General features: G+C 53.1%; 2 protein-coding genes across 3 annotated transcripts in view; one reads left to right on the top strand and one right to left on the bottom strand.

Moving 5' to 3' along the window:
• The first annotated feature begins 653 nt into the window (after positions 1-653).
• Positions 654-14,380, top strand: DHRS7C (dehydrogenase/reductase 7C). Of its 2 annotated transcripts, none has more exons than XM_005669235.4 (7): positions 654-797; positions 1,017-1,176; positions 6,741-6,853; positions 8,644-8,854; positions 10,836-10,928; positions 13,108-13,263; positions 14,120-14,380. In XM_005669235.4, exons 2-7 carry the CDS (start codon positions 1,023-1,025, stop codon positions 14,326-14,328), a joined length of 936 nt encoding a protein of 311 aa, XP_005669292.2. In that variant the 5' UTR covers positions 654-797; positions 1,017-1,022; the 3' UTR covers positions 14,329-14,380. The 2 variants fall into 2 exon arrangements, with proteins under 2 accessions (XP_005669292.2, XP_003132036.4); XM_003131988.7 differs by having other exon boundaries at positions 8,641-8,854.
• Positions 14,381-16,172: 1,792 nt separating this feature from the next.
• USP43 (ubiquitin specific peptidase 43) overlaps positions 16,173-20,253 on the bottom strand; it is a 62,766-nt gene continuing 58,685 nt past the window's right edge. The window contains exon 15 of the mRNA XM_084986110.1: positions 16,173-17,843. Within this exon, the coding sequence (XP_084842236.1) occupies positions 17,773-17,843 (71 nt within the window). The 3' untranslated portion in view covers positions 16,173-17,772. The remainder of the gene's footprint in view (positions 17,844-20,253) is intronic.

Below are 20,253 nucleotides of genomic sequence, written 5' to 3'. Positions count from 1 at the left end.
CCTGTACAGCAAAATGACCCAGCCACACATACATGTCTACATTCTTTTCCTCACAGGATCGTCCCTCGTGCTCCATCGCGAGTGTAGTCTTAGGATTGCTGATCGCTAAAGACAACCATAGTTTTCGTCTCATGGGCCAGAGTCTGCTGTGGATGTGCAGCATCTTATTTTGTTCTCCCAACAGTCCTGCAAGATGAGCGTTATGCCCATTTTACAGATGAGAAGGCTAAGGCTCAGAGAGGTGGCAGAGCTTGACTAAAGAGCATCACCCGCAACCTGCCGCTTCCAATCGCTCACGTCACACCTCTTAGTGGTTCACTCTGCAACAGGCTCCATTCTGTTTAACAGATTTCCTGGGCTTTTCACCCCCAACCAGAGAGGAAAGGCCAGATGGCTCGCTGCTGAACCACCTGGAAACACAGGAACGGGGGAGCAGGGGGTGGGGGTGGTGGCGGTGGTGGGGATGTTTGTGCTGAAACCCCAGGTCCCGATCCCTAAGGCCCAGCCCCAAAGGGCAGAGGAACCCTCTATGAGTGAGGCACCGGGAGAGCTTTAAGAGGCTTGGCAGGAACTCTGAAACCAGACCCGGCCAGCATGTGTTCCTGAATATCAGAATAGACACTATATTTACCCCGAAAGCCCTTTAGTGCACTGAGAGCTATAAATAGCCATTAGGGCCAGAGCAAGTGGCCTTAACACATGGATTTCCTTCCAAAAATGCAGACCCATTTTAATTAAATTTGTCCTTAACCTTTGAGAGGGCAGGCCCCTGGATTCCGTCTGCTTTCGGAGACGCTGTGAGTAATTTCCTCTTCATTGACCATTTGGGGATTAGCAGGCCGGCTAGGAGGTCGGCTGGGGAGCAGCCCTTGGGGAGGTTGCACGGAGCCAGCTCTCTGGAGAGGCGGCTCCAGGCTCGGTGCACAGGGGCGCCCTGCAGCCTTGGGGCTCCCCCTGCCCTGGGTCCCCATCGGGGTCTCTCCGCCAAGCCAATGCCCTTGCCCATCATCCCCCAGGCCAAGATGGGTGTCACAGCCGTGCTCGTGCTGCCCTTGCTGCTCTTGGGGATCAGCGGCCTCCTCTTCATCTATCAGGAGGTGTCCAGGTTGTGGTCCAAGTCCGCCGTGCAGAACAAAGTGGTGGTCATTACTGATGCCATCTCAGGACTGGGCAAGGGTAAGCGAGTCTGGCCCCCCACGGGTGCCCACGCCCACCCGGCAGGATGAGAGGCGATGGGGTGGTGCGGGGCTGAGCCTGCCAGGCAGACGGGGAGGGGGTCGAGGCTGGGTTCTCCCCTGGCAAGTGTTCTTAACCAGCGAGTGTCTTCTTTCTTGGCGGCTGCGGCTTCCTCGCCTGAGAAATGAGGGGATTGGAAGGCTTGGGGCTGTAAACGCAGCCTGCGGGCCATGGTCGCTCTATAGATGTGTTTTGTTTTGCCTCCATGGGGGGTTTCCAGAAATTTTGACATGCCAAGCCCTCAGCCGGGGCAGTGAACTGGTCACCAGGCCAGACTTGGGGACTGGGTGCAATTCTTGGCTTCACCACTTACTAGCTGGTGACTGCACTGGCTGGCCTTAGATTTTCCATCTGGAAGCAGGGAAACTGGAACGCTGTGCTTCACTGTGCTCTTGTGATGAATAAATGAATTGAGAGATGGAAAGAGCTTAGAACAGTGCCTGGAGCGATAGTGGGCACCTCTCAAGAGTTAGCAATGGGGAGAATGATGAGCAGATTTAGACAGAACATGCAAATGACAGCGTGCCACACACCCCACTCATCCCTATTGTGTCACACGTGGCCTGGTTCTCTCAAGCATCTCACCTCCTGGCCTTGAAGGCATTTACATCTGCAGCTTCTGCATCAGATGGCCTCAGACAGATAGCCCCTCCACTGGTGGCGTCTGTGACACGAGATAGTATGTATCCTTGGGTGTGTGAGTCTTGCTCATTCCTAGCAATGGCAGTGCAGCCCCATGTGTTATATAATATAGTGTGGGGATAATCTGCTGGGGTTTTTTTTGTTATTTTTCATCAAATGTAGAACACACACACTAGCCAACCACGCATGAGGTCACTCAACGAGCATCCACGGCGTCCACTCTGTCCTGGCTACTGAGAAGGGGCCGCTGGCGGGCTGGGAATCCACTGTGTGGTGCCACCGTCACAAGAACGTTTGTAACTTCCTGTCTGGCAGTTGCCTCAGAGCCTCCTTCTCTTGGGCATCCCAACAGCAGCCCATACGCATACATCCAGAGTGGGTTCAGTTTCCATGGGTGATCAGCTTGGGTTGCCCACGGGAGATAAACACCGAAGACAAAGGCAGCCAGACTAGCGTCCTGCGTGGCCCCTATGGCCGGGTCTGGAAGCAGTTTCCCAGGAGGATATCCTGCCTCATTCAATTCAGTACTCCAAGGGGACGGCGCAGGGGGAGGGGGGACAGACTCCCTCTCTCCAGGGACACACACGTGTGCCTAGCAGACAAGACAACAGGGAGTAGCGGTGGGGGCGCTGGGGAAACAGAACAGGAACGCCCACCCAGAGACACTCAGGGTTCATCTCTGGGGCAAGATGCTCTTTAACACAGGACACTCCCACCTCATGTCCGGCCAGCTGCCAACACAAGACCCCTTCATCACCTGCATCCCCCGCCACCTTGGCTGCTCCTCCCTCTCGGAGGGTCCCTGAGGAGCTGGCTCCTGGGCTCCGTGGCTCCTCCCCAAAATACACTATTATTCATGGTGTTTCTGGGTGTTTCTCAGTTGTCCCAGGAGATGGACTCTCCTGGTCAATGACCCAGGGGTGTCTGAAAGGCATGTGAGATGAAGTCAACTGCAGGTGTGGATGAGACCCTGTTGGTCGAGAAGGCTGTTCGGTTCTCCAGCCGTTCTGATTTTCCATCTTTCCAGATAGGACCTCTATTACTGAGAGGTGTATTTGATATAGGAGTCCTGTTCCTTCATTTTTCAAAATCTCCTTCTATCATCATCAAACATTATACACACCAGGAATGCAGGAAAAGGCATTTTCAGAGGAGTGGTCTCGTTTCGCCGTGACGAATGTCATTGCTCTTTCTTACTGTGTCTTACGGACTCCCCGTCGGAAGAAACGCAAAGCAGGAAAAAATTAAGTCCGAGTATTTAGAAGTAACTCGAGAAGCTGGGCGTGTGTTACCTTAAATAAATGCTTAGCCAGACTATGGAACTGACCAAGGTGATGCCAGGTTCAAAGTGCTCTGTTTCCCAGGTCCAAGGCAAGAAAAAAGCCAGGGGCACCAAGCTGATGACGCAGGCTCTGTGCAGCCTGTGACACACGCCTGGGCCGTGGAACCTGACCCAAGCCAATGGGTAGCAGCGGCTGGCAGCCAGGAGCCCAGTGCCAAGCTGTTTCCTAGGGGACACAGGCAGACAGAGTCCAGGACTTCTAGCCCTCGCCCCAAACCCACACAATTCAGCCACATCAGCCATCAGGTCACCTTGTACCCACTGTGTCTGCAGCCAGAGTGATTCTCAAAACACTTCACCCCTGTACTTGAACTGCTTCAGGGGGCACAGCCCCTGCCTGGGTCGCACGCCTCTAAGGCAAGATTTTCAACTTTCGACATTTCTGAAAGTTGGCTAATTGTCTCTCCATCGAGGGAGAGTCACAGGCTATCCTTTTGCATTTGTGTGTCTCCCAAGTCAGAAAGCCCCTTACAGGCTGATGGCATCTTCAATTTGAGAAACTATGAAAGGAAGGGCTCCGTGGATGGTTGCTGCATGAAAAGAAAAAGCCTGGTACCCACGGGCTCAACACAAGATACAGGCTGTGCTGAGCTGATAAGGAATCAAATAAGAGGCGCTCCCTGGTAGCTGAGTGGGCTGGGGATCCAGCATTGTCACTGCTGTAGCTCTGGTTACTCCTGAGATGCAGGTTCAATCCCTGGCCCCGGGGAACCTCCGCACACCGCAGGTGTGGCAACAAAAATGAATAAAATTAAAACACCTGGGTATGATAACTAATACCTGGACAGAAATGGCCCCTTTGGGAATGCGTCTTTGGGCTGCACCAAAGCAGTGATGCACCACTGGGCTCCCGGCTTCCAGGTCCACCTGGGAAAGGGTGTCAGCGGAGAAGAGGGAGAATGGCTGATGGTAATGAACTCCCATGGCTGCCTCTCCTAAGGAGGTCAAGGCCAGAGGCTTGGTCTGACTCCTGGCCACAGACCCACAGCTGCCCCAGTGCCCAGCTTGTAAAGATGCCCGTCACCCCTGGAGGGAGGGACAGCCCCAACCTGCTCCTGAACAAGGGACCCAACGGGATTTTTTTTTTTTTTCTTTTTGGTCACACCTGTGGTTCTAGGATCAGGGATCAAACTGCAGCATAGCAGCGACCTGAGTCACGCTAAGGGACAATGCCAGCTCCTTAACCCACTGAGCCACCAGGGAACTCCCAAATACCACTTTAAAGTAGTAGGTTCTTTCCCCACTGACTCCATGTGCTAACTTTGTCATGTATTAAATTTTTATGAATACTCAGCTCTATGTTTAATCAGTATTTCTATCTATACTCAAACCTCTAATAGTGCTGTCCTCTCTGTCACTGTATAATGTATTTTAATAACTGGGAGTTAATCCAACCCCCCGATTGTTTATCAAAATGTTCTTTTCTTTTCTTGCGTATTTATATTTCCAAATAAAATTTGTCAAGTATTCCAAGTAAAGATTAGGCTCTTCCTGACACTTTCCAAGACATGCTGGGATCTTGACTGACTGCCTCAGAGTCACTTGGAATTAGAGGGACGTCTCTGCTGCATCTTGCCATCCAGGAGCGTCTTGGGCAGCCCTTTTCTCACCAAGACACCTCCAGTTAGAGAACTCGCCCATTCTCTGTGGTCCTAACAACTCAAGGTGCCCTTCTGAGACCTTCCCTCCCTAGAGCCTCTCCTTTTCTTCTCTATCAGCCCCTCCTGCCTTCACTCCTGCTCCTCTCCGGCTTAGGCTGAATGGTCCAGCACCTCCGTTAAGCTCTTTCCAATACCACAACTCCCTGCCCACAGTGCCTACTTATCTAACACCAGCCAACTGTCCCATCCAGCTGGTCCCCTCTTCTCCCCCTGCCCCAGCTGCTGAGACTGGCGGGAGAAAGTCACACAACCCCAAGATCACTTGCAGACATCGCACCCAGGATGTCCAGTCTCTAGTGGGCACCCAGTGCCTCCCAACTACCCTTTGGCATCTATGGTCAGTTCGGGTCCACCCCTGCTTGGTGTAAAATGAGACAGTAATGGGTACCCCCAGTAGGAAGTATTGGTGGTGCCCTTCCCAGATCCCCGTACCTGGTCAGTTCACCCTTGTCCCAGGTGCCATGAGGGTTGGCAGCCATGGCTCAGAGCCTCGCCCTCTGCCAGTGGACACCCTTGGTACCCACCCACAGAGGAAAGCATCGCATCATCAGACCGGCCCTCCTGCACCCAGGTGGGACAGCTTTGCAGTTGAGTGTACACTCCAGAGCCTTCCTTAGATCCAGCCAAGGCTAGACTTGACCTGAGACCACATCCTTGCCCTGCACCTGTGCCTGAAGACCACTCCCTCGATTAATCCAGGGCACCTGAATTCCTGTCTTAGGCTCTGCTTCTAGGGAACTCAACCAGAACAACAACTGCATAAGGTTACCATGAGAATTAAATGAGCTCATGTATGCAAGTCTCTTTCGATAGCCACTAAAGCAAGCAAACTGTCAAAATCTGTTAGCTCTTCATGTTTTAAAATATCAATGTTATGGCCACATAAGAATACTTCTATTGGAGCTCCCGTTGTGGCACAGTGGAAACGAATCCAACTAGAAACCATGAGGTTGCGGGTTCGATCCCTGGTCTCGCTCAGTGGGTTGAGGATCTGGTATTGCCATGAGCTATGGTGTAGGTCGCAGATGTGGTTCAGATTTGGTGTTGCTGTGGCTGTGGTGTGGGCCGGCAGCTGTAGCTCCAGTTAGACCCCTAGCCTGGGAACCTCCATATGCTGCGGGTATGGCCCTAAAAAGCAAAAAAAAAAAAAAAAAGGAATACTCGTATCAACCAGCCATTGCCCAGATGTGAACAGTGGGTGAGTCAGAAATACATCCAGAGTAAGACCAGCTCAACAGAAGGCAGGTTTACTTTTTTAATTAAAAAAAAAAAAAAAAAAAAAAGAACCCTGGCTGGAATAACCGCCCACAGAGAAAATGTGGAGGAAACTAGTGACATTGGTCTGAAAAAGCTTGGTAGCTGCCTCCAATATCTTTGAGGGAGTCCAAAGAGCATACGGAAGTTTCCAGGCTAGGGATGGAACCCACACTAGGGTTCCCTGGTGACAAAGATATTGGAGGAGTTCCCTGGTGGCCTAGAGGTTAAGGATGCACTAGGCCACCAGGGAACTCTCCAATATCTTTAGATTGAGACACATTTACAGCTGTGGTTCCGGGGGTCTCGTTGGACAGCATCATCTTTGTGTCCAGGCTAAGAAAGAATGTCCTGGTGATGAGAACCAGCCACTGGGGGCGGGGCGATTTCACACCATCCCCAGCTGCCCTTCGCAGGAGGCAACCCTGCCAAGGCTGGAAACAAGAAGAAATTCCAGAAACGGTTGAATGCGGTGACCTCTAAAGGAACTCATGGCTCCAGACGTTCGAGTTCTTTGAACGCCTGACTTTGCGAGAGAGAGGGGCTCCCCGCCAGTGGTTTCGTCCACACAGTGCGTTTCTGTCCTCTTTCCTTCTTCCGCACAGAGTGTGCGCGGGTGTTCCACACCGGCGGGGCCAGGCTGGTGCTGTGCGGAAAGAACTGGGAGAGGCTTCAGACCCTGTACGATGCCCTCATCAGCGTGGCTGACCCCAGCAAGGTAAGGCCTTCTGGCAGCCAGCGCGGGAAGCACCTGGGCTTGCTTCACCTTGGTTGATTGTTGGAGGGCAGCCCTTTGGGTGAAGTTTGGTGATGGCTTTGGGCCAGGATAAGGCAATGGTCTCATTCACCTTGACTCTGCCCATTTGGGGACTGACTCATTTTGACCATTTACCATGTCAGTTCTCTAGCCACTGAGCCAACACCCCCCCCCCCAATCTATTGACGTCAGGTTCAAAGAGGATCCCAGAGGCAGGACATGTCACAGTTATGGACTCTGGTTATCCACACGCATGGCTGATTTTTTAAAAAAATAATACTTCAAACATGAGATCATGAACATGTGGAATCTAATAAAAAATGATACAAAAGAGCTTATTCACAAAATAGAAACCGATTCAAAGATTTCAACATCAAACTTATGGTTACCAAAGAGGAAACGTTGCAGGGGGAGGGAAAAAACTGGAAGGTTGGGATTGGAGTATGTGCTCTATTATACATAAAAGTGACAACTACCAAGGACCCACCGCAGAGCACAGGGAAATCTACTCAATACACTATGGTGGCCTCTGTGGGAATAGAACTCGGAAAAGAAGAGATATATTTCTATGTAGACCTGATTCCCTTTGCTGTTCACCTGAAACGAACACATCATTGTAAGTCGACTCCAGTACAATTTAAATAATAATAATAATGCCTCACATAGTATTTCCATCCAAGAATCAGGGAAATGACATTCCCTTCTCCGAAATTATAGAGGAAGCGGACCCATTTCAATGCAGCTGAGGTTTTCAAAGCATTTCTGGAGCACCATTTAAGAGATGGCTTTCAGAGATCTCTTCGGGATTTTTTTTTTTTTTTTAATCTTCATCCTCGATGTTGAGCTTGGTTTGGGAAATAGCCAAAAATAATCCAGAACCATGTCTGACATTTGAAGAGATGGAGCAGACAGGACAACACGGCGCCGTCCAAGGGAGATGTCTTGGGATCTTATTAGGTATTGAGTGTAAGGTAATAGGATCTAGAGTTCAAGGTACAGGAGATACTGAGTTTGGCCAAGTCGGTCTGACTAATTGCGTTACTGCAGGACTTTTCAGAGCCTTTGATACACCAATGTACATTGAGTATCTCTGAGAAGGACATATACTAACCTGCATTTCCCAAACAAATTTGACCTGGGAACCCCCTTTTTCACGGCACAGCTCAGGACGAGCGTTTGTCAAACACTGGGATGGTATTTACAACATGGGAGGTCCAACTTTTCCATCCGTGCCCCTCCTAAGTCATGAGAACCTTGATGACAACAAGTGCTTAGGGCTAAACACAAGGGCGGGCACATAGATGGCGCTCTAAAAAAACTGTGTTGTGTGTATGATTTTGGTCAAAACCAAAACGTGGCTACCAAGTACTGGACAGATTCTCTGGTGGCTTAGAAGCCACTTTGAAGGCAATTTCCAAAAAGGAGCTCAGAAATGTTATGCATAATGACCTCACCCGGGCATCGGGGCATAGCCTCCATGTGGATTCCTCAGGTCTGGCCCCATGACCAGAAGGTCAGGCTTAGGACTGCATGTTTGCATGTCTGGAATGCTGTTGTTATTCTGGTCCCCAAGAACGCATCTTTCCCGTCAATTTCCTTCCTTCCAGAGTCAGCTCTGCCCCTTTCCCCTCATCTGACTGTCACCATTCCATGAGGTCTGAATTTCAAAAGGGGTGGCTCTTAGGTTGAAGAGCCCCAAAGTCTCGGGGAATGTATCCACACGTGCCTTGACTTTCTCGTTGGTCCAGCAGACATTCACCCCAAAGCTGGTCCTCTTGGACCTCTCGGACATCAGCTGCGTCCAGGATGTGGCCAAAGAGGTCCTGGATTGCTACGGCTGCGTGGACATCCTCATCAGCAATGCCAGCATGAAGGTGAAAGGACCTGCCCATAAGATTTCTCTGGAGCTTGACAAAAAGATCATGGACGCCAATTACTTTGGACCCATCACATTGACCAAAGGTCTTGTGAGTTTGACCTTCCCGTGGATTTCTGGGCCATGGGCTGCTCAAGAGAGGGTTCTGTCATCCAGCCAGACATCCACTTCTGAGTCTCCAGCCCCCCTCACTAAAACCCCTGCTTATTTGGTGAAAGCTTTCAGCATCTGACTATAAACGCCAATGAAAGAAAGGGAATGTGAAATTGTCCTACTAGCGTATTCCACCCTCTCTCTCTCTGAAGCTCCCACCCCAAGCCCTGCCCTGCATTCCTCTTTTCTTACTCATATCCGCGGCTCCCCTCCAATGCCATTCCACGTCTCTGGACCACTGTCTTCATCCCCTGCACATCTTTGAATATACTGACCTTGGGCTTGATCTGCCCCTAACCGTGATGGTTGGTCCAAAGGCAGACACTCTGTCCTCAGTCATGAAAGAGAAAGACTTTATCCCAAAGTACAAGAGACCCAGAATACTGTCAATCTCTTTGCAGAAATGGGAAGGCAGGAGGATGTCTTTCTTTTAAGGGTAATCCGGTGGTTCCTGTGTGGACACTTCTAGCAGCCAAGTTCAAATGCAGGTCTGAAGTGGAGGCAGTCGGGTGGCTAGAGATGACGCGGAATAGAGCCAGGAGCTGACGCGTTCCCCCACCCCCACCAATAAAGTTTATCCAAGCAGAACCACAAAAGGGAGAATATAAGCATGGAGAAGGGTTACACTTAGGGAGTAGGGGGCCCTGGCAAAGGCTGAGAAATGTAAACTTAGAGCTGCTTCCCTCTGGCCAGAATCTCCACGATAATGGGATGCTGAGAACTGTGATAGATGATGGGAAAGAGGCATTTGGAACAGAAAGAGAACTTCCCAGAGGCTCCACAATGTCCCAGAGGGGACAGAGTGGGATGGCCTGGGAGTTTGGGGTTGATGGATGCAAACGACTCCATTCAGAATGGATGAGCAATGAGGTCCTGCTGTACAGCACAGGGAACTCTATCCAGTCTCTTGGGATAGACCCTGATGGGAGAGAATATGAGAAAGGGAATGTGTTATACATAGACGTAGACATAGACAGACAGACAGACAGATGGAGGACTGGGTCACTCTGCTGTAAAGCAGAAATTGGCATAATATTGTAAATCAACTATACTTTAATAAAAATTTTTAAAATGCCCCAGAGATCACAGTTTCCTCCAGCCCAGTCACTGTGGACACAGCAGACAGGCCAGCCAAAATGTATCGTTCACTTAGCCTCTGAGAGCTCAGGGTTCGCTGGCATCAAAGTGAGGAATGTGAGACTGGGTCTCTGGGCATCTCCTTATTCCACCTGTACTGTACACACTCCAAATTTTTTAAATTTTTTTGGCTGCACCCCTGACATATGGAAGTTCCTGGGCCAGGATCACACCCGCGTCACAGCAGCGACCTGAGCTACAGCAGAGATAATGCCAGATCCTTAACCTGCTGAGCCACCAGGGAGCTCCTTCACTCCGTGTCTTTCTCTGCATTGCCTCATTTGTCAATGAATTCAATTTGGGAGAAAATCTTTACCATACATTAAGAACCCCTTTCCCTCTCCATAAATGGAAGAAAGCCTGAAATCGAGACAAAGTAGCAAGTTCTCCCAAGACCCAGAGCTGAGGGCTTTCCCTCTTGGTCAAAAGATGAGCACATGCCAGAGGGGCGTTCGAGACCCACTGGAGCCAAGGTGAGACCTGTAGGCAGTGAAGCACTAGGAGAGGAAGAAAGGGATCACCTTTCTCACTTCTGACATCAGTCCCACGTCCCGCACACGCATGGGTCACCACCGCACAGCACCCAGCCGTGCCCTAGTTGAGCCCAGCCCACTCCTAGAAAATACAGGTCCCGTTCCATCTGCATCCCGCTGTAATCTAACGACCGGGGAGGAAGACGAGCCCAGGGTGAGGAGAGGGTCTGGAGGCGGGGTCTGCCTGCGGCCGCCTGACTCCGTCTCAGCTCTGTAACCGTGACCGTGACTCTGTGCTTTCCAGCCCTGCTTCCCAACATGATCTCCAGGAGGACCGGCCAAATCGTGCTGGTGAATAACATCCAAGGGAGGCTGGGGATCCCGTTCCGCACGGCCTGTAAGTTGCTCAGACAAACACGTTGCGTCTTATGGTTTATGTCTTATTAGACAAAGGATGTTGTGTCTCGGACTAGGCATGTGGTTACACGGGGGGAGGAGGTCCAGAGCTGAAAGCATCTGTTGGCTTTTCTTCATCCCTTCAGCTCCTTTTTTTTTTTTTTTTTTTTCCCCCTGTGGCACTCATGGCATTCAGAAGTTCCCAGGCCAGGGATCAACCCTGCACCACAGCAGTGACAATGCCAGATCCTTAACCCATTGAGACACCAGGGAACTCCCAGGAGGTTTTGCTTCAAACATTCATTTCAGAGGGTACTTTCTTTCTTTGAAAGGCATTAGGAAGAACTAATGCCACTGACACCGTTCCTCACGGTCACTTAGGGGCCCGGGGTCATGGTGGCATTTTCCATGCAGTCAAAGCTGGTTCCTGCCCCGTGTGGCTTCTGGCTGGCAAGAAGAGGGCACAGAGCATCGGGGAGGCGTGCCCAATGTCAAAACTCCCGGACCAGGCGCTGACATACCGCACTGCTCACAGCCTTTTGGAGGGAACCCAGTCACAGGCTTACATCTCACTGCAAGGGATGCTGGGAGTCACAGCCCACCCGTGGGTCCAGGAGAAGAACGGAGCTGGGTCTGCACAGGGCCGTCTTTGCCACATCCCTTGTTCCTTCTCTGCCCCGGCCCATCTGTGGTCGTCACCGCGTTACCTTCTACTCACAAACTCTCCACGCATGTCATTTTCAGCAGCTGGATTACACTCCACTTACTCCCTGCCTTCATTCATTCACCAGACAGCAAATGCCTAGAGCCAGGTTCTAGGGACACAGACAGCAGTGACGTGATACACTGTGGCATGGGCAACCCAACCCAGTGGGCCCTTTGGCCACCAACCAACAGGGACCCCAACGCACTGGTTTCCTCGGAGCGCTCCTGAGACACATCTGGAGGGCGGAGAATAACCCAGGCAGGCTCTCTCCATCCCAACCTGGGCGAGGTCTGGCTTCTCCGCAACTGAGGGATCGAGGGGTGCAGGGTGTCCCACTTAATGTCAGAACAGCTGAGGCCACCTGGGCCCACCCCAGGCCCTCTCTTCCTCCTGGTCTGGCTTCTGCCAGGCACCGGGGGCTGGCCTGGCAGCGACCGAGGTCATTTGACTGCCCGGCAAGTTTCCTTCTCCACCCAAAAGAACCACAGCATCCCTGGTTGCCACAGCAACACCCAGACTCCAGGGGCTCAGGCCAGACAGGTAGGCGTGGAGGTGCCCGTCCTCTCTTGGCCCAGGGGCCTCTCGGCACCAGTCACACCTCATGGGATCACTACTGCCGCAGCCCACCTCTGCCTCCAGCGCCCTACCCAGGACGCGGCCTAGAGCGGGAGCTTCACTATTGAATGATTGAAGAAATCCACAGGTTGGTGGGTAAATAAATAACACGTTGATAATCCTTTGTTGGGGGGGATGCCCTCCTCCCCGCGGCATGCGTAAATTCCTGAGATCCAATCCACATCACAGCAGTGACAGTGCCAGGTCCTTAAGCACTTCGCTACCAGGGAACTCCCGTGTTCCTGCGTTTTGGTCATGATAAATAAGACTACCTTGCACATTCCTGTCGAAGCTTTTATGTGGATGAACGTTGTTATTCCTCTTGGGCATAAACCCAAAAGTGGAACTGCTGGGTCCCCCGGTGACTCTATGTTTAGATGGTTGAAGACCAGCGGCCAGTTTTCCAAAGCAGCTTTGCTGTCTCACACGCCCACCTGCGAGGCACAGGTGTACCAGCATCTCCACTCGCGGCCAACACTTGCTGTTCTGTCTTTTTGACTTTAGCCACCCTAGTGGTGTGATGTGGCATCTCCTGGTGGGTTTTGCTTTGCGCTGCCCTGATGGCAATGATAACTCTTTTCCTGCAGGCAAGGTTGGGGCCACTGTGAGCCACGAGGGGTGTCCTGATGAGACAGGAGACAGGAGGCCTGGGTCCCCGTCGAGGCTCTGCAGACTGGTGCCCATTTACATAACTTTTCATTCTTCCTCATCCACAAAGCGGGGGTAACAGCATCTCAGTCCATCTTCATCCAGTACATTCCGTTTGGGAGAATGGAACATAGGTGCAGAGGCCACGCGAGCCCAAGGCCATACATGCGTTGTCTAAACGCACCCACCTCCGGCTGCTTTTCTCTTGCAGACGCTGCCTCCAAGCACGCGGCGCTGGGCTTCTTCGACTGCCTGCGGGCGGAGGTGGAGGAGTTCGACGTGGTTGTCAGCACTGTGAGCCCCACTTTCATCCGCTCCTACCACGTTGATCCCGGCCAAGGGAACTGGGAGGCCTCCCTCTGGAAATGTGAGCTTTCAGAGGGAACCAGAGGGCTGGGGGCTGGGGAGGGCTCCCGGGGCGCCCGAGGGGTGTTCCAGACACATGACACCCTGGGCAGTGGGGCCCCGGGCCCCAATAACAGCAGGCAGGGCCCCCGAAACTTTCATCCTGAGGCAGCAGGACTAACCTGCAACCAGCAGACCAAGGCCGGGCTGGGCTCCATCACTCACAGGCTCTGTGACCTTGGCCAGTGAGTGCCTGTCTTTGGGCCTCAGGTTCCCACGTGGAACGGCCAGGATGTGGTCTATGAGAACCTCCTGCTCCCCCTGCCCGAGGAGGCAGCCCGGAGAAGCCGAGAGCCGGGTGCCAGACAGGCTGCATTTGAAGCTCACCTCTGGCTCACAGCAAACATTTCAACACGGACACTTCCCTTGTGGAATCTTAGGGAGGAAAGTTCTGGCTCACAGAGGGTTTGGAACAGCAGCCAGCACACAGTGAGTGCTCGGTAAATGCCCCTATTGTCATCGTTCTAGAATGTTCTAAACAGAGAAGCCACTCTCTGCCGGAGGCTCTATTAGGGAATCAAGATGAGCCAGGATGTGGGCCAGCTGTTCCGGGAGGCTCCCCACAAGCCCAGATTCGCAACAATGATCAGATCAGCCCTTTAATACATCTAGTCCCTCCTGTACCTTCCTATCTTCTCATCCTCGCTGCGGCTCATCACCGCCCTGGGATGTTCATAGGGTAGCAAACTGCGCCCACTTTACGGATGAGGAAGCTGAGGCGCAAGGGGTTAAGCGCCCTCCCAGGGATGCTCGGCCAGCGGATGCTCCGCCCCCGCCCGAGGCGCCCATGACCCCGCCCCCTCCTGGGGGCGCTTCAGTCTTTTTCAGGAAGCTGACCTACGGGGCGCACCCGGTGGACGTGGCGGAGGAGGTGATGCGCACCGTGAGACGGAAGAAGCAGGAGGTCTTCCTGGCCAACCCCATCCCCAGGGCCGCCATGTACGTCCGCACCTTCTTCCCCGAGTTCTTTTTCGCCGTGGTGGCCTGTGGGGTGAAGGAGAAGCTCAACGTCCCAGAGGAGGGTTAACGGCAGGGGCCAGACGGTTCCCCCCACCCAGGGAATAAAGGCTTTCCTGGCAGGTGCCGGTTCCTCGGTCCTCTCAGCACTGGGGGCCCCGGTCCCCCAAGCCGCGCCCCGTCTGTGGGGGCTGTCCAGTGAGGGTGGCCCCGTCTCACGGGACCTCTGGGTGTCTCCCATGCAACATCCCCAGGACACACTTAGAGAAAATTCTCGACTCTGTAGGGTGACAGCCCAGCAGAAAAACAGGAACCGTAACAGCTCCAGGCCAGATAGAACTTTCTGGAATGATAGAACTATTCCATAGTCTGCAGTGTCCAGTATGGCAGCCACCAGCCACTGGCTGTCGAATACTTGAAATGTGGCCTGTGCAACTGAGACATGGAATTTTAAATTGCATTTAATTTGAATTAACTTGAATTTAAATAGCTGCCTGGGACTAGCGGCTCCCAGGCTGGTGGCAGGGCAGAGCTGTAATATGCGGTCCTGGGAGCACAGCAGAATCAGCCCTTTCCCTGGATTTAATTGGTCCAAAGAGGAGCCCAGGCACAGCTGGTTGAAATGCGTCTTCAGTTGATTCTAAGATGCAGCAAAGCTTGAGAACTTCTGCGCTGGGGCATTCAGCTCCTCGCAGCCTTTTCATACCTTCTCAAAGCAAAATGCCTTTAAAATTGCCATCCTTGTTTTTTGCAGCTGTTTCACTTAGTTTACTTTTTCTTCAAAAGAGAATGAATGATTCTTGAGATCTTGGAAAGTGTAGGGTATAGTTTTTGCACTCATATTATAACTACTGATTCCAACGTTTTGAATCTTTACAGATGAAAAAGGGCTCTGATTTCTTCCCTGAGCCCAAGCCATTTGCCAAATTAACACACACGTGGTACACATACCCACACAGATCCCTAAATTTAAGAAGCACACTGTTTGGGGTCACGTGATCACCAGGGACCTGGGGCCACCCCAGGATAAGGCTGATGGTCAGGCGTGTTGCCGGCAATCAGGAGGGTCAGCTAAGGCAGGGCAGGCCGGGAGCTGGCAAGACTGTTGTTGGGGGGCTGGGGAGGGTGCTCAGGCCAGAACGATGGAGGGCAGGTAGGGGGCTGGGGGTGACGGATGGATGACAGCGTCAGGAAAATGACTGAAACGTGATTAATGGCCAAAGACAGAGATGGAGGCTTCAGAACAAGAAGGGTTGGAGCCGGGTCTGCAGGCACCAAGTCCCGGGGTCACACCAGTGCTGGGCTCCAGGCCGAGCTTGGCCAGCACCCAGACCCAGGCCTGGGGTCCTGACCTGCGCCCTTGAGCGCTCTGCCTGCCTCCTCTCAGATGAGCTGGCTGGAGCGGGCCTGAGGGGACCATCCTTTGGGGGTGGGGGGTGGGGAGGGGCGGACGGGCATCGGGGAAGCATCCACACTGGCCCTGAGCCGATTCGGGGAGAGCAGAAACTGAACACTTCAAGGTGGAGGAAGACCCCAGACCCCTGGGATTCCCCAAAAAAGCCACATGGAGCAAGTGGAGCAGGAAGAAGGACCTTCTTGTCAGCAGAGGGTGCCCGGCAGCCAAATGGGGACGGAAGCCTGCAGGTGGACCCTGCCCTAGCTGGACTGACTGGCCAGCCCCTGAGGCTCCCTAAAGTTCAATCTCCTGTCCATGGACTTTGGCTTCCTTCTGACTGGGTTGCCTTCCGGATGTCCCTGTGTCCGCTCAGGCTCTGGTGCCCCTCAGGAAGGGTATCTCGCCAGCCTAGCAAGTGAAAACCCACCCTCTTTAGACTGAAACCTAGGGGAAATTTTATTTTTAAGCTGTGGTGTGGGGAGCATCATGCAATAAGAGGAATGTCCACCAGGTGTCACTGTGGCTTCAAATCTATTTTATAGCTGCCCTCTCTGACCCAGAAATCCAGCAGAGCAGTAACAAGCCCACAAAATTGCAGGCAGTTCACCATCCCCAACGAGCATTCCCCTCCAAGACCCCTTTTTGTTTTCCTATCAACCCTGAGTTATTAGAACAGCTGACAAATCCATTTCATCAGTGATCATGTTTTCCGGGATACCATGGCAGAACCAGAACCAGAAGCAGGGCAGCCTGAAGGCAGCCCTCAAAACATAGAAGGACTGGAACTTAGAGGCCAGTGACCGTTCCAGACCACAGAGTGGACCAAAACATTGATTCACCCAGGTAACTAGAAAGTCCTCATTCAGGTATAGTTAGATCCAGGGGTCCAAGGGACAGCCCCAGGATTCAGTCTTATTTTTTTTTTCTTCATCTCCCAACCACATATTCTGCTGGGTGGGCTTCAACCTCAGCAGGTTCTCCCCATCTTCACGACAAATGGACTGCAACATCCTATCTGCATAGAAGCCATGAAACAACGATTCCTCTTTCCCCCTAGTTCCAAACCCCTCTGATCATGTAGCCATCTCGAGGCCACCATGTCATCTGATTGCTCAAGCCCGGGCCACGTACCGGTTCCAGAGCAGGAGAGGTGGGGCACAGAGTGGGGAGGCAGTGGTTTCCCAAGAGAAAACGAAGAACCTCTCACAAGAAGAAAGAGAGGACACACTTACAGGCATAACAAGCCTTTCTTGGTAAACGCTTATCTGTGGGGAAGATGGAGGAACTTCTGAGCATTCACCACCTACCTGGTACCTTACGAGGAACTTTCACACAGCACCTCATGCAGTGCTCCCAGCAAGCCTCCGACTCCACCACCATTAGGGGTTCCAGTTCCACCGATGCGGAAAACAGCCTCGGGAGGCTGGGTCCATCTTGAAGCCCAAATCCTGCAGCTGGTCGATGGCGGAGCTGGGGCTTGTGGGTGGAGATGGCTGGAGCCCTTGCAGCTGAGGAGGACCAAGAAGTCAGTCCTTCCCGTGTTAGAACTGGGCGAGGTTTCCAAACGGAGAGCCAGATCACCCCCACCTTCCTGGAGTAACCGTAGTACCGGGGGGGGGGGGGGGGACTTGGGGTTGCAAAGTCCATCAAGGAGTTTCCATTACGAAGGCTGAGCTGCAGCGGGGAAGTTTGGTCTGGACTAGATGGTGCCAGAAAGGGGACTTGTCCGGGTAGATATGCGAAGGGCCATAGGAATCCGGAGGAATTAGCAGGTGCTTCTGGCGCCCTGTGACATGTCCCCTCCGGGACGGTGGAAGGCTCCCTCGCCTGCCGACAGCGTTCCACCTCACCTCTCCACTTCTCTGCCTCGGGTTTCCTCTAAAGCTGGAGGGTTCCTTCAACCCTTGCACGGGAGTCCAGAACTGCAGAAGAGTTCGTGTCCCTGGGGTATGATGTTCGACCAGTGGGGGACAGGAGTTGGTGGCCAAGGACCCAAGCTCTCAGCCTCTGGAGGGCAGATCTGAAGCCCATCAGACGAGGTGCACACACAGGAAGGGCCATAGGAATGTCAGCTGATGCCGGTCAATGTGAGCTTTGCAGTTTCAAGACGTAATCAAGTCAGCGAACCTGGTTCACTCGCCATCCCTGTGCCCGAGCCCCACCGGGGAGAGGCAGCCTGCTGAGCGCACCTGGAAAGCAGGGGGGGAACCAGCACATACCTCTCCATTTGTTCCCAGATCTGCAATTCTTGCTCCCTCTCCCTCTCTCTCTAGAAATGCCCGCAGTATGTGGAAGTTCCCGAGCCAGGGCAGTGACAACGCTGGCTCCTTAACCTGCTGCACCACCAGGGAACTCCAAATTCTCTAACTCTTGTAGATCGCCATCTCCTCGAGTTGTTCGTTCTCCTCTGACCCTGTGAACCCTTGGAGCATCTACCACCACCATCCCGGCCCGAGGTTCTGACCTGCAAACCCTTCCCTCCAGGACTGGACGGATAACGCAAAGCAGTGGCAAACCTGGAGGACACGCTGGGAGCCAGGAGGGCGTTGTCACCACCAGACCCGTGTCCCTGCCTCAGGAGCAGGGGTGGGTCCAGGCAGGGTACCCAGGCTCGCAGAGGAGGGTGGGAGGCCCTTGCCAGCATGCTGAGTGAGCTCAGTCACAGGCCGCTTTGAATCTGGCTCCACGGCTTTCAACCCACCTCACACTCCCATCTCGAGGGGGCAGCTTTGTGATTTGAAAAAAGCAACCCGGTACTTGTGCCGCGCGTCCTCCTTAAACACCCTTGACCAGACGCCCACTGTGCACGCTCAGATGCACGGTCAAGGCTGGGACGGTGCCTCCAGTTTGGGCAGAATCCTTTCCCATGCTCTGTCCTCCCCGCCTTCCCGACCGGGTCCCTCTGGAGGGAGAAGCAGCCTCAGGGGAACAGAGACCAAGGGGCCTCAAGCTTCCTCGCTGAAGACCCGGGGTGGCAGCCAGAACAACCAGGGACCAGGTGTAATTGCCTCTTCCTGTCCCAACGTCAGAGCCTAAGGCAAATGCCCCAATTTACGGGGTGTCACAGAGGAAACTGCTAACCACGGGGACTTGTTCATGATACGCAAGGGTTTTTAGGGAGACGCCTGGGGGTGCAGGCCTGAGTCACGGCCCCATCCCTTGGAGGCCAAAGCCATTGAGACCAGGCTTGGGAAGGTCAAGGGATCGAGAAATGACAACTGAAGGTCAGCAGAGGGGAAAGAACTAGAGTGGGGGGGGGACCGACGACACCTAGTCTCCCTAGATTCCGGTCACCCGGGAGGGGGCGGGGGCACGGACGGCCCCGCCTCCCTCGCCGCGGGAGGGATCAGGACTTGAGGAGCGCAGAGACCTCTTTGGAAACGTAAACCCACAGGTCTCCCGGAACCGGAACCGCAGTCCCTCTGGGTCAGGTGGCCGATCCCCTGCTTTCTCCTTCTGTGATCTCAGTTCTTTCTGTCTTGGAACCGTGGCGCGAAAGGACAGTGTCTTTCCCTCGGGGGCGGGGAGTAAAAAGACTCTCATTCTTCCTTAAGAGAAAAAAGTGGCAGCAGAGACTCACCCGTGAGTCAGGCCATGCGTATGACGAAAAACTAATTTTTGGAGTCAGGGGTCTTTCACAAACGGTGCCCAGCAGAAAGGAAGTATTTCTAGAAAATGGATGGTTAAAGTGGACTCACAGACTTGCCAGTAACTTCAAATGACAAGCCCCCGACCTGGGATCAGGCTTAGCCGCTCCCCAGTAAGGAGCGGGGGGACAGGTGTTAGAACAGCCACTGAGCAGTGGGCAAAGCTCTCGGAGACAGAGGACAGCCAACCGGAGGCAGGCTGCCACCTGGGATCTGGGACCCTTTACCCAGGAGCTTGCCCCTGGACAAACATCTCCTCCAGCAGCAGGTACCGAGAAACCACAGGGGACCAAGAATAACGGCGCACGTGCCCAGCAGGGGCCAATTATGAACATGATACAAAGAGGTCAAAGCCCAGCTGCCACTTCTGAGGTCCTGGGAGCAAAAGCAGGGTCCTGGGCACGATCCCTGCCCACGGCACCGCCAAGGAGGTGGGCAGATCCCGCCAGACCCACCCATCCGTGCCCCCCCCCCCATTTAAAGGACTAGCTCGCCCCACCCCCATGAGCAGGCAAGGGCACCTGTTACCCATTTTCATTTTCACTTCCTCCTGCTGTAACATGAGGCCCAGTAAAGTCCCTTGTCTGGTTTCCTCATCTGGCCTCTCATCGATTTCTACTGGATAAAGAGTCCAAGGACCCTGGCCGGTGACAAAGTGATGGTCCATTAAGACAGGCTCAGACACTGGTCCTTGAAAGCACATGCGCGCCAGAGAGAAACTGGGGAGACTTCCATTTCCTCAGAGAACAGCGAGTCATTTTAATTAAAAGCACTTGAAATTTTCAGAACCAACTCAATCCATGGCTTTTCTGAGATCAACAGCAAGGAGCTTAGATAATCAACAAGAACCTACTGTATACCACAGCACTCAGTCTTTTTTAATAACCTAGAAGGGAAAAGAAGCCAAAAAAGAACACATATTTAAAACGTGCAGTGAGCTAAGTTTATGCAG

The sequence above is a fragment of the Sus scrofa genome, chromosome 12 (genome assembly GCF_054392235.1).
Source record: "Sus scrofa isolate SSC_HxYL_T2T_F1_AM1 chromosome 12, Sscrofa_HxYL_maternal_Yorkshire_Landrace_v2.0, whole genome shotgun sequence".
In the NCBI taxonomy this organism is placed as follows: domain Eukaryota; kingdom Metazoa; phylum Chordata; class Mammalia; order Artiodactyla; family Suidae; genus Sus; species Sus scrofa.
The sequence above is the reverse complement of the archived record's forward strand: the minus strand, read 5'-3'. Positions and strand labels throughout refer to the sequence as shown.